Source organism: Clinocottus analis, unplaced genomic scaffold, assembly GCF_023055335.1.
Source record: "Clinocottus analis isolate CAN_PGR_092001 unplaced genomic scaffold, fCliAna1.0.p SCAF_16, whole genome shotgun sequence".
Lineage (NCBI taxonomy): Eukaryota > Metazoa > Chordata > Actinopteri > Perciformes > Cottidae > Clinocottus > Clinocottus analis.
Genome location: NW_027175887.1, coordinates 1,355,008 through 1,366,336, shown reverse-complemented (window position 1 = coordinate 1,366,336; position 11,329 = coordinate 1,355,008). Strand labels below are relative to the sequence as shown.

The window sequence follows — 11,329 nt, the reverse complement described above, 5'->3', positions numbered from 1 at the left end:
GACGGAGAGAGACACTCACCCCAATTCCTCCACAGGGAAGAACAGCATACATCTTCTGGCTGATTGGACCTGGAACAAGCAGAGCAGAGGTCACTACACATCTTGTGTTGCCTAAAGGTTGAACAGACGCAGCATTTGTGGGATTTGCATCCTGTTGTGTTCCGAAAGCTCATCGGCGTTGGAGTTGTCCTCAACGTGTCCTCAAGTGAAACTAAATATCATGTCGTCTGTGAGATAGTAACTCATGTTTGTCTACGTGTAGACATGTGCGTGTATGAACCGTCACGTTGATTGTCAATGGAGCAGCTACACTGTTAGCGTTAGCATCGCAGGGATCCATCCAAACTCTTTAAAAGCCGTTTGTGTCGTTTCACAGATGTCGTTATTTCGGCATCCTTTTCATTTTTGCAGTTAAATCACGGTTCATAACATCATCTGGATGTTTTTAGGACTTCTACAGCTTAAAAAAAGCAGATAGCTAATGAAACATGAAGCTATCTACATGGAGGTAGACTACTCTCAGACTGTGGAAGAGTTTATTAGAAATACTGTATACATGTGTCACAGCTACATAATATATAGGGATATAGGTCATGCAGACAGACAGACAGACAGATAGACAGCCTAGCAGACAGACAGACAAAAGACAGAGAGACAGACAGACAGACAGACAGACAGACAGACAGACAGACAGACAGGTACCCAGCAGCTTCTTGTGGTCCAGTTTGTGTCGATTCAGCGGGCTGGTTCCATACAGCAGAGTGTGGAACTCTGAATGGACGGACTGGATCTCATCCAGAGACGCTTTACGCCCTCGAACCCTCTGCTCGCGCACACACACACACACACACACACACACATACACACACACACACACACACACACAAAGAGAGAGAGCCTGAGTAAGGAGTCATCACATTTGTATCCCCTTCACCCCCAAAAAAGGATGTTTGGCATTTACTAGAATCAACTGTAGTAAAGCAAACAGTGTGTATACATGCTGTGTCATATGGTGTGTAGTGTGACGGTGATGATGATGATGATGACGATGACGATAAGAGAAGATCAGCTGTGTAACTGCTATGAAGGATTTCAAGTCCACTTCTGGGAGGCGAATGTTAGAAGCGTATTGTAGTGCATGCTGGGATAGCCTGAAACCAACCATGACCTCTCGGCATTGTGGGTGTAGCTCTGCTGTGAAGACAAAGGTCCCGATTGTGTGTTTGTGAGTGTGCATGTGTGCATACACGTACCTCGCAGCGGCCTAGTAGGCCCGTCTCCTGCAGTCGGGACCAGATGCTCTGCACTCTCCCAGCATGCTCTGGGTGGATGTGAGCGTTGCCACACACACACTGATGCTTCAGCATTAGACTGTCATACACAAGCCCTGGGGAGAGAGAGAGAGAGAGAGAGAGAGAGAGAGAGAGAGAGAGAGAGAGAGAGAGAGAGAGATAAACACCACGTATTCTCAAACCAAACATACAGATCAAAACTCTAATAATGGACCCGTGCCAATGACAACCTGGGAATGTTGGGTAAAAAAAAGAGAAATAAACAGCAAAGCAAAAGCACCGTCGCACACAGACACACATGTCAATGGTCCTTCTCTGTGTATTTCTGTAGTGACAAACAAGCGCCACAAGAGGGCAGCAGCGATAAGTGAACCGTGAGTGAGACGCGGAGCTCAGTTGAAATGCCTTTTTCCTGAACCCACCGTGAACACGACATGCAGAGGGGAGGGGGGGGGGGCTCGTGGGTCACGAGGGTCATGAGGGTCATTACACTCGGTGAGACTTTGGGCGGGCAGCGACCTGAGAACGCCGGGCTCCTCCAGATGTGCGCCCGCAGAGCCACTGTGACGATGTTCAGCTGATCGGTTCATTAAAAAAAAGGAGGATTCTTATCACGAGGAGTTTTCCTAAATTTTACGACTTGAGACCTTGTATGAAGCAAAGGAACTCCTCCGCTAAGAGAAGGGCTCCATTGTCTATCGCGGTGGACGTCATCGCGTTTGTGCACTCATCACCTCTGGCATTTTTTAGGGAGATTACGTTTAAACCAGGGGTGTTGAACTCATTTCAGTTAAGGTCCCATGTTGATCTCCAGTGGGCCGACTAGTAAAGCATAATAACACATACATAACAACATTGGTGAAGGTATTTTTAATGATAAACCCTATTTTGAGGTCTTTCTACAATGAACTGTTTATCCTGGGCTCTCCTCTGCAGATGCTTTGTCTGAACTGCTTGTGACGCACAAACAGTTTAGACAACCACTCTCATGACGTGATCCACTTCTAACGAATTGCAACACCATGTCCTGCAGTAAAAAATGCAGTGAATTGCCAAAAAAACTCTCCCTGAATTTCGTCACAAGGCCTGTTTTTCTCCTGATCGTTGATCCTCACTGACAGCACGGGTCCAGTCCAGTCCGACCGGTCCAGCGCTCCTACGAGAGCGCTAACAATGTGATTGGCTGTATTGGTGTCTGTCATAGGTATGAAGTAGAGGAACTCCACGGTGGCGCCAAAATCTCATCAACACCACGAATGAATACGGCCAGTTGAGCAACATCTCTAGTGATGTCATTGCTCTCATGGATTGCAACTGAAAACGCTACAAAGGACTTGACTCGATGCTTCTTTTGGAGATCCAAATCTGCTGAAAGATTGGCAATCCTATCAGTCACAGTTTTCCTCGTTCCTCGTGTCACATTTCCTTTTCTTCCTGTCATTTTAATCCGGCAGGTCGTATGTTTGACACCCCTGGTGGGCACACACGTTTTCAAAGCTACTTTTACCCCCGAAAGGCTTGAAACCACAAAACAACGCAACGGTGAACAAATGATGCAACTTGTGCTCATGTCAAGAGAGTCCATGAACTCCTGGAGGTCTTTTGATGTGAAACAGATTAAAAAAAGAGAACTCTGGAGAGCGACACGTTTGATGACTCGTCTGGATTGTCTCCGCCTCAACCCGAGCCTCCATGTGTAGCGGCTGATCGCATCCTGATACTCGTAGCGTACGGACCCGACAGTCACAACAGGAAAGGTGTGGAAAACCGCGGCCTTACTTCATCTTAACCATCAGCCGACAAAGATGCCCCCCCCCACACACACACACCCTCCTACGTTGCTAGGCAACAGACACGGTGTCTTTCGGTGGGCGGACTGACGCGGCTAAATAAAAACCCTCCGCGCGACGACGGGGAAGCAGACGTGAGCACAGAGACACTGACCGGTGGTGAAGAGGTGTTTGACGGGGTTGACGGTGGCCGCGGGGGAGGACTGCGCCCTACCCAGAGGTCTGTGGGGCAACGGGGACTGGAACACGCCCAGCTGCTGCAAGGCCTGATGGGAAAGGAGAGAGGAGAGAAAGTTGTGATTCATAGAGATCGTGGGTTTGTGTGTGTGTGTGTGTGTGTGTGTGTGTGTGTGTGTGTGTGTGTGCACGGCGACTGATTGAATAGAAAATCAAATCGATCGATGCAGCGACGACACTTTTCATGACGACAACTAATTACATTCCTATTTCGGCTTTCTTAAACTCTGACCGGGCTCTGCAGACACACACACACACACACACACACACACACACACACACACACACACAGACACACGTATTCTGATGCATCTATATATAGGGAGTGTTGCTGTGCACCCTGCTGCGAACTGGATGACTCATCATGTGTGGGTGGACACTAAAACACACACACACACACACACACACACACACACACACACACACACACACACACACTTCAAGATATACAGACGTACAGGAAGACACACAGCAACGAGTCCAGTGGTTGAGTCACCAGGCTGGTGATGTCACTGCAGCGTCAGCAATGTGTGTGTGTGTGTGTGTGTGTGTGTGTGTGTGTGTGTGTGTGTGTGTGTGTGTGTGTGTGTGTGTGTGTGTCTGTCTCTGCTTGAGCTTGACTGACCGTATGTACATGTCACACAATCCCACCCTTATTCCTGCTTCTGTAAAATGTCAAAGCTTTCTGCGGATGAGTCATCCTGTACTTTCTGTGCTTATGGAGGAAATCAAAAATCTCATTCAGTTAAACCCGAGCGGAGATTTTGGACCGATCCATTCATCAGGCAGGACAAATAAATAAATAAAAAGATCATGAAAAGGAAGTAAGTGTGTATGTGAACTACTTCTGCTGATGTTTTAAATGTTTACATTCTTTTTGGGCGACGCGCTCCTGTAACGCTGTGGCTCTTCTGATGAAAAAGCATCACGCACGAACAGATTCCATCTTAAGTGACGAGTGATTTTGAGTTGTTTTGAATGTTCTCAGAGCGGCCCAACCCGCCGAGGAGTCGTGTGCAGCTGCTCTGCTGTTCTGCAAACCGACGGGCTTCACTAATGGATCGTAAATAGCATTATACTTTGAGGCAAATTTAGCAAAGAGTTTGAAAATCGATAACACTTGCCAATTATGTTGACAATATCCTGTTTGGCTAAAATTATAGGATAATATAACGTGTAATGTATGTGTAATGGTACAATATCAATATGAAGATCTGGAATTATTCGACCCCTCCCTTTGCAGTCATCGACCACCTTGCTGTGGCGTGAACACATATACATATATATGTATACATATATTTGTATTATTGGTGGTCCTCCCAACATGAGCTCTGTTTAAATAATGTTAGGTGGAAGAAGAAGAAAAAGGCTTCAGCTGACACTGCAGTATTTCTGCGGTGACGAGCTGAGCGATTTAAATGGCAGAAGAGGACCTAACCAATAGGCGTAGGTCATGAACGCTCCACTGGCAGCAGACTTGGGAAGGTTGATGCGCTGCATATTCACAGGGATAATTATTTTGGTTAAATGAAACGGGCCTCAGCTGTCCACACAAACTGCGTACGACGTGTTCTCTGAGGAAGGAGCACAACAAGAGGAACACAGCAAAACAAATGCAACAGGAGTACTCGAGAGGGGCACGCTAACGGGGCTTTCGTGTGTGAAAATAATAGTGCGAGGGTGCTAACACACCCGGGAGCCATCTCGCGGTAGAGAGGTGGTGGGGGGAGGGGGGGTTGAGCCGCGATGAGTAAGATACCTAAACACACGGCGAAACATCTGCAACAGGAGCAAACACACAGCGAGGCTGCAAACAGCAGGAGGCCGGCCGATGATGCACTCGGTGTGATTCATGCCCCGGTGAGACGATGAGATCGTGCAACCGAAACGCCCCGGGGGTTCAACACCCCGCACCCCCCGCATCCCCCACAAGCCCCGGAGACGCCCCCGCACTGCCGTCAGATGAGTGAAGTAACCCGTCGGCGATCATCGTCATGTTCCAAAGGAGGTCGTTTCAACCCGGGTCAGCTCAAGTGGCTGATACACTGGCTCACTTTGGGTTTATCTGATCTGGGGGTTTGAATTGAAGAGCTTCATTATTCCACTTGTGTCTTTAATGTATGTGTTGTCTAATATTTATGTGCATATTGTAATATGGGGTCAGTGTGAAAATAGTGGAGGGTTAAAGAGGACCAGCAGCATCAAATACTAAACATACAATACCAACCTTTTTGATATAAAAAGGTTGGTATTGTGTGCAGTCGTACCAACCATTAGTTCATCCACCATTTATTACTTTAAGCTTTGTGTTTCAACAAACACTCCTTTAAAACAAAACAATGTGTCTGTCTCTCACTGATATCTAATAGTGACCTCCACTAAGGTGGTTGTGTTTTCGGTTTGTATTTATTTCACAGCAGGAATAGGGAAAACTTATCGGCCAATATTTTCATTTGTTGCTCATTCTGGTCACATGACATCTGTTGCTTCTGTCCATCCGGGGAGAGGGATCCTCCTCTGTTGCTCTCCTGAAGGTTTCTTCCATTTTTTTTCTTGTTAAAGGGTTTTTACTATCTTTATTTGGGGAGTTTTTCCTGATCCGATGTGAGGTCCTGTGACAGGGATGTCATGTGTACAGATTGTAAATCTTGTATTTGTGATTTTGGGCTATACAAAATAAATTGAACCGTATGAAAACGGCCTTCGCGGAGGTTATTTAGTCATTTTAGCCAACGTTTTTCAAACACGTATTGTTTTTTCTTCTCCAAGCGGTGGAGCTGCTCCACAATCTCTCCCGTGTCCGCCGGGCTGCCTGCGCCGCTGGTTTGGAATCACTATCTCAGAACAGCGGCGGCGGCGAGGAGCTGCTGAGACGCACACTTTTGGATGTAAAAACCTGCACGCGGCAGCACATTCAGTCTCCTCAGAGATGCTAACCTGCGTGTAGCTCCCCCTCTCGTCCTCGTCGCCCTCCCTCAGCTGGATGATGTCGTCGTCCTCCTCCTCTTCGTCCAGCTCGCTCTCTGTGCTCTCCCCTTTCACGTGCACGCTCCCGTGCTCCTCCTCGCTCTTCGCGTGCACGCCGAGCCGCTCCGAGGAGGGCGCGCTGTCGTCTGAGCCCTCATTCTGGAGCCTGATTGGTCAGAATGCCGTGTCAGGTAACACACGGTGTACAGAGGTAAAGATCACTCGGTTGATACGAACTGCTGTCAAAAGTGCCACACCTGTATAGGCTCGCCCCTTCGTCGTCCTCCTGCATGTCATTGGTCTCTGTTAGCTCCTCCTCTGTCTCCTCTGGGTGGGTAGGCGGCGGCCTGGGAAGCTCCGCCCCTTTGGACAGCATCTACACACATCAGGTGTGTAAGCTTTGTGTTAAAGCGTGTGAATGTGTGCGCGTGTGAATGTTTTTTCTTCTTTTTTTTTACCTTGTAGTGTTTCTCCAGGAAGTGCTGGTGTTGCTGCTGGACCACCAGCTGCTGCAGGGCCTGAGGCGACTGGGGCAGAGGTGCACTCTGGGTCCGAGCCAACGGCCGGTGGCGAGGCAACTTGTTGACCGCCCGCATGCCGCTGGACACGCCTCTCTCTGCCGTAACCAGCGGCGACTGGCTGTACATGGGGACTAAGTGGGCGCAGGGTCACAGCGGAAAGACAATGAGTTATGGCCGGACATTGACCCGGATGTTAGCATGGATCTAAATGTGTTTGTGTGTGTGTGTACCAGCTAGCATAGCAGTCTGCTGTCTGGCCTGCTCCAGCAGTAGTACGTGCTGCAGTAACGAGGAATGGGCGGAGTGAGAGCTGGGGGGCGTGGTCTCCACCTCATGCCCCACCCCTGCAAAGAAACATTATTAGGTCATGACTCCCCATGTGAGTAAATCATCGTTTACAAAACCGTTAATTTGCATACCTATTTATACACAGTAGTAATGATGTATATATTACATAAACATAATAATTAAAGTATAAAATTGTCATAATGAGCGATGCTGAAGCTTACCTGCCGGTAGGGAGGATGTAGAGAGAAACTTCCCTGTTAGAGCTCCGCCCCCTCGCAGCGATAGGATGGCTTGACGCTCAGCCTCTTGCTGGTTGGACAGTAACTGGGAGGTCTGTAGGAAGGAGAAGGGGCATCACCATATTCACACTGGAGATGATACAAATCAACGAGCAACCTGCATCATGTCAGCAGTTTGTTTTTTACTTCTTTAAGCACTTTAACGGTTTAAGACACTATGGTAGCAACCCGACATTTTGTGAAAATCACTTCACTAAACGTAATCTCTTCTGAAGGACGCTGGCGTCACAGAGTGCGTTGTTTCTGTGCGCCTTTGTGTCTTCTGAGTGCGCATGTGCCGCGTTGACCCACCGTGATGTGAGTGTTGGTGGGGAGGCCCAAGGAAATGTTTGGCAAGGAGGGCGAGGTGTAGAGATTTAGAGGACTCAACGTCCCATCAGCCCCCAGCGTCTGATGGAGAGATCTCAGCTGCAGACAGACAGACAGACAGACAGACAGACAGACAGGTTAGCTAAAGAGTCTTACTCCGTGGAGTTTCAGTGGTAGATGAGTGTCTGATGGTCATTTGATGTAAATTCATCCACGTTTTCTGACATCTTTAAGTCTTTTCACTCTCTGAATCCTCTTTCTAGAGCGTCTTTATTGGACTTGACTGTTTTAATGCATATTTAATAACTGGAGAAGATTCCCTGGGCAATTATTTTTTAACTGTAAAAGTAAAAATAAAAAACAGGGCGACTGTGAGTCAGTGGTGAGCAGGGTCGTTCTTCATTCAGAGGATCGGCGGTTCGATCCCGGCTCCGCTAGCCCATATCGAAGTGTCCTTGAGCAAGACACTTAAAAAAAACCTAAATTGCTCCAGTAGCTGCTCCTACGGTGTGTGAATGATTAATAATCCCGATGTGGCAGCTTGCATAGTGGCTCCTCCCATCAGTGTGTAAATGGGTGAATGACGTCATGTAGTGTTAAAACACTTTGAGTGGTCTGAAGTGCTACACAAGTACAGATCCATTTACAAGATGTGCACAGAATTATTGAATATTTCTAACATTAGGGATATTTAAATATTGCTGTCAGAACAATGTATGTACCATTTAGCATGTACTGTAAACACTTTTTATTTCACATTTTCATTATTAAGCTGATGTATATTGCTCAATATCTTAATTAAACAAATTTAGGGACTTGTATATCTCTTTTCTAGTCTCCCGACCACTCAGAGCTGTGTAACGCTACATGTCATCATGGGAGGAGCTACCGTGTAAGATGCCACCTGCCCATCAGGAATGTCTAACCAATCATATCCATTCATATGCCCCAGGAGCATTTAAAGCAAATCCAAAGTGACTAATAAATAGCTGAAAAAAAGAAAAAATACTAGTTTCCTGCAACCAAAAGCTAAAGCTGCCAGTGTGGCAGCTTTAGCTTTTTAAAGTTCCTGTTGTGCCCTGATCCCTATCAAACACATATGCCAATGATCTAAATTGTCTCCAGGCTTTAATCCTCATATAAAAGCCAAACCTGCACATATTGGGATAAAGGATGTTGATTCTTGCGAGCCGGCATTTACAAGCCTCATTATCCCCGTTTATAAGAGGAGGACCATGTTTCTGAGCAGAACACTCCGACAGGGAAACGCCCACAACGTCTTCACATCTGTTCAGTGATCGCTGGAATTCAAGACGACGAGTCCACATTGCCCTTTAAGGAAGTCGTTGATACAGTTAAGTCCATAATAAACTCCTCCCAAGTAAATTGTTAAGTTTGAGTATTCGGTGATTCACATAACCTGGGGAGATAATCTACAGAGATTCAGGCTGCACCAAAGTATTGATGCAGCTCTGCTGAGTGTTCATGCTGACACTTTTAGAGAGGTTTGTTTCTTCTCTACAGCAGAGACCTTTGAGCTCCGCCATGTTCTATTTTAAACCCCATTACTGTGCATTAAATATGTCTCTCTGTTCATAACTCATTCCTCATCAATTCTACGCTGACGACATGCTGCTATTTTTCCCCTAAATAGCAACTCAAGGATGTCCAAGATATTTTCCAGTTCCATAAAAGTTTCCACCGGAGGTCGAGACATTTTTCTTGGACCTGTGTTTTTAAACATCTGCAATTTGTTTCATTTTGCTTTCATCCTTGAAACTGTAATTCAAACATTGGTGCTTTTGTTTTCTCACAATTTGTTAACACGTTCAAGGTTAATCATCTAATTTCTTGGGATTATCATCAAATGCTTCACATCACAAAATCTGTACAACCTAAACTAATTCAACAAACCTAAATAATTGTCTTTAAGTATTGAATTTTTAAATAAAACAATCGGCTGTCATCAAATTTGAATACATAGATACTTTCCTAAATTTTTTCAGCTTGAGAAAATTATTCAAGTCGTATCCTTTATTAATTATCCAACTAAAAAATGTCTTTAATTTTCTCCGTTACAGCTGGTGACGTATTCATTTCTGCACAGGTTCTGATTTTAAATTTCTATGTCTCCAGCGGACTGCAGGGTTCCAATATGAAGACATTAAAGGCGTGCATGAGTCGCTGAGCACGACTCTAAAGCATAAAATAAAGAGTTTATGTACCTCCGTCTGTATGTTGGGGACCGACCCCGTGTTGCCATTGGCAATAGCGGAGTTGGAGCTGTTGGGACTGCTGGGACCAGAACCTGGAGCGCTATTACAGAGAGAGGAGACTGGGAGAGAGACCAAGACACAGAGAGAGAGAGAGAGAGAGAGAGAAATTCATCTTCAAGTTAGTTCATCAAATACTCATGACACATCCCACTACACACACAATCACCACGTGAAGTAAGAGCAGCATGTGTGTGTTCACCTGATATCTCTATGGCTCTCTTCTTGAAGGTGCTGATGACGGTTCCGTCCTTCCTGCGGAGGAGCGGAGAGCTCCGCCTCTCTGCCACCTTCTGCTTCAACCGTGAGCGCACCTTCAGGTTGGGCTCCGAGACTGGAGGGGGAGAGAGAGAGAGAGAGAGAGAGAGAGAGAGAGAGAGAGAGAGAGAGAGAGAGAGAGAGAGAGAGAGACCCGTGTTTCCATGAGATTAATTGGCACTCGGGCTGAGCTAGTTTGGCCTTCCATTTCTTTCTTCTTCTCGTGTTATTTGTTTGATTGTGAAGAGAAGTGTTCATGTGTATGTTTGGTGCAGACGTCTCATTCCAGGACACAGTAGACATATCTAAAATGCACGAATCAGCAATTTTTCATTTTAGCGGTTGTTGTTGAGACTAGAACTATTTACTAAATGAACACTGTATTGAAGAAGACTTGAAGCTAGAGATTGAGACCATAAACAATGCTGAGGGAATAAATCAAGACAGAAGTAGAGTCATTTTCTCATTGACTTCTATACAACCAGAGGAGTCCCCCCCTCATGGACATCAGCGAGAATGCAAGTTTACGTCTCTTCTGCATTGGCATGTATGCCCTACTCACTATGAAAGCAGAGGTTGTCGCCTGCTTGGAACTGAAACAGTGTATGCGTGTGTGTGTGTGTGTGTGTTTGTGTGTGTGCGTGTTCTCTTTAGGTTTGGGCTACCTCTTCCCTGGTGAGTCAGACTCACACTGACTCACACACACACACACACACACACATATTTAACATAAACACACCACACTCCACCTCCGCAAAATCCTTCGTCAGATAACTTTTAAATGGCAAAATGTCAAAGTGACAAATCACGAACGGCTACACACGCACATACACACATGCACACGCGCACACACACACACACACACACACACACACACACATCTTTCCACTGTCTGTATCCGTCTCTTCTACCTGTCTTGCGGAGCGGGAAGTCGTCTTTGCCCTCGTAGTTCCCCAGCAGCGAGGGCAGTTTGTATGAGGGAGGAGTTCCTGGGGTGTTGCTCTGCGGAGGAGACCCCTGCTCCAGGTGGGCTCCCCTGCACGCCAGACACACACACACACACACACACACACACACAGAAACAGAGAGACAGAG

General features: G+C 46.5%; 1 protein-coding gene across 6 annotated transcripts in view; it reads right to left on the bottom strand.

Annotated features, from left to right (window-relative positions):
* Positions 1-11,329, bottom strand: part of hdac5 (histone deacetylase 5) — a 54,903-nt gene that overhangs the window by 11,198 nt on the left and 32,376 nt on the right. For all 6 annotated transcript variants that reach the window (XR_011077590.1, XM_068578663.1, XM_068578661.1 and 3 more), the window contains exons 7-19: positions 11,146-11,270; positions 10,179-10,310; positions 9,929-10,038; positions 7,686-7,802; positions 7,317-7,428; positions 7,038-7,151; positions 6,745-6,938; positions 6,544-6,662; positions 6,257-6,452; positions 3,237-3,348; positions 1,254-1,387; positions 703-823; positions 20-69 (exon numbers count right to left, since the gene is read on the bottom strand). Coding sequence is in view for 5 of the 6 variants with exons in the window: in XM_068578663.1 (XP_068434764.1) it covers positions 20-69; positions 703-823; positions 1,254-1,387; positions 3,237-3,348; positions 6,257-6,452; positions 6,544-6,662; positions 6,745-6,938; positions 7,038-7,151; positions 7,317-7,428; positions 7,686-7,802; positions 9,929-10,038; positions 10,179-10,310; positions 11,146-11,270 (1,636 nt within the window). In the remaining variant the exon portion in view is untranslated. The remainder of the gene's footprint in view (positions 1-19; positions 70-702; positions 824-1,253; positions 1,388-3,236; positions 3,349-6,256; positions 6,453-6,543; positions 6,663-6,744; positions 6,939-7,037; positions 7,152-7,316; positions 7,429-7,685; positions 7,803-9,928; positions 10,039-10,178; positions 10,311-11,145; positions 11,271-11,329) is intronic.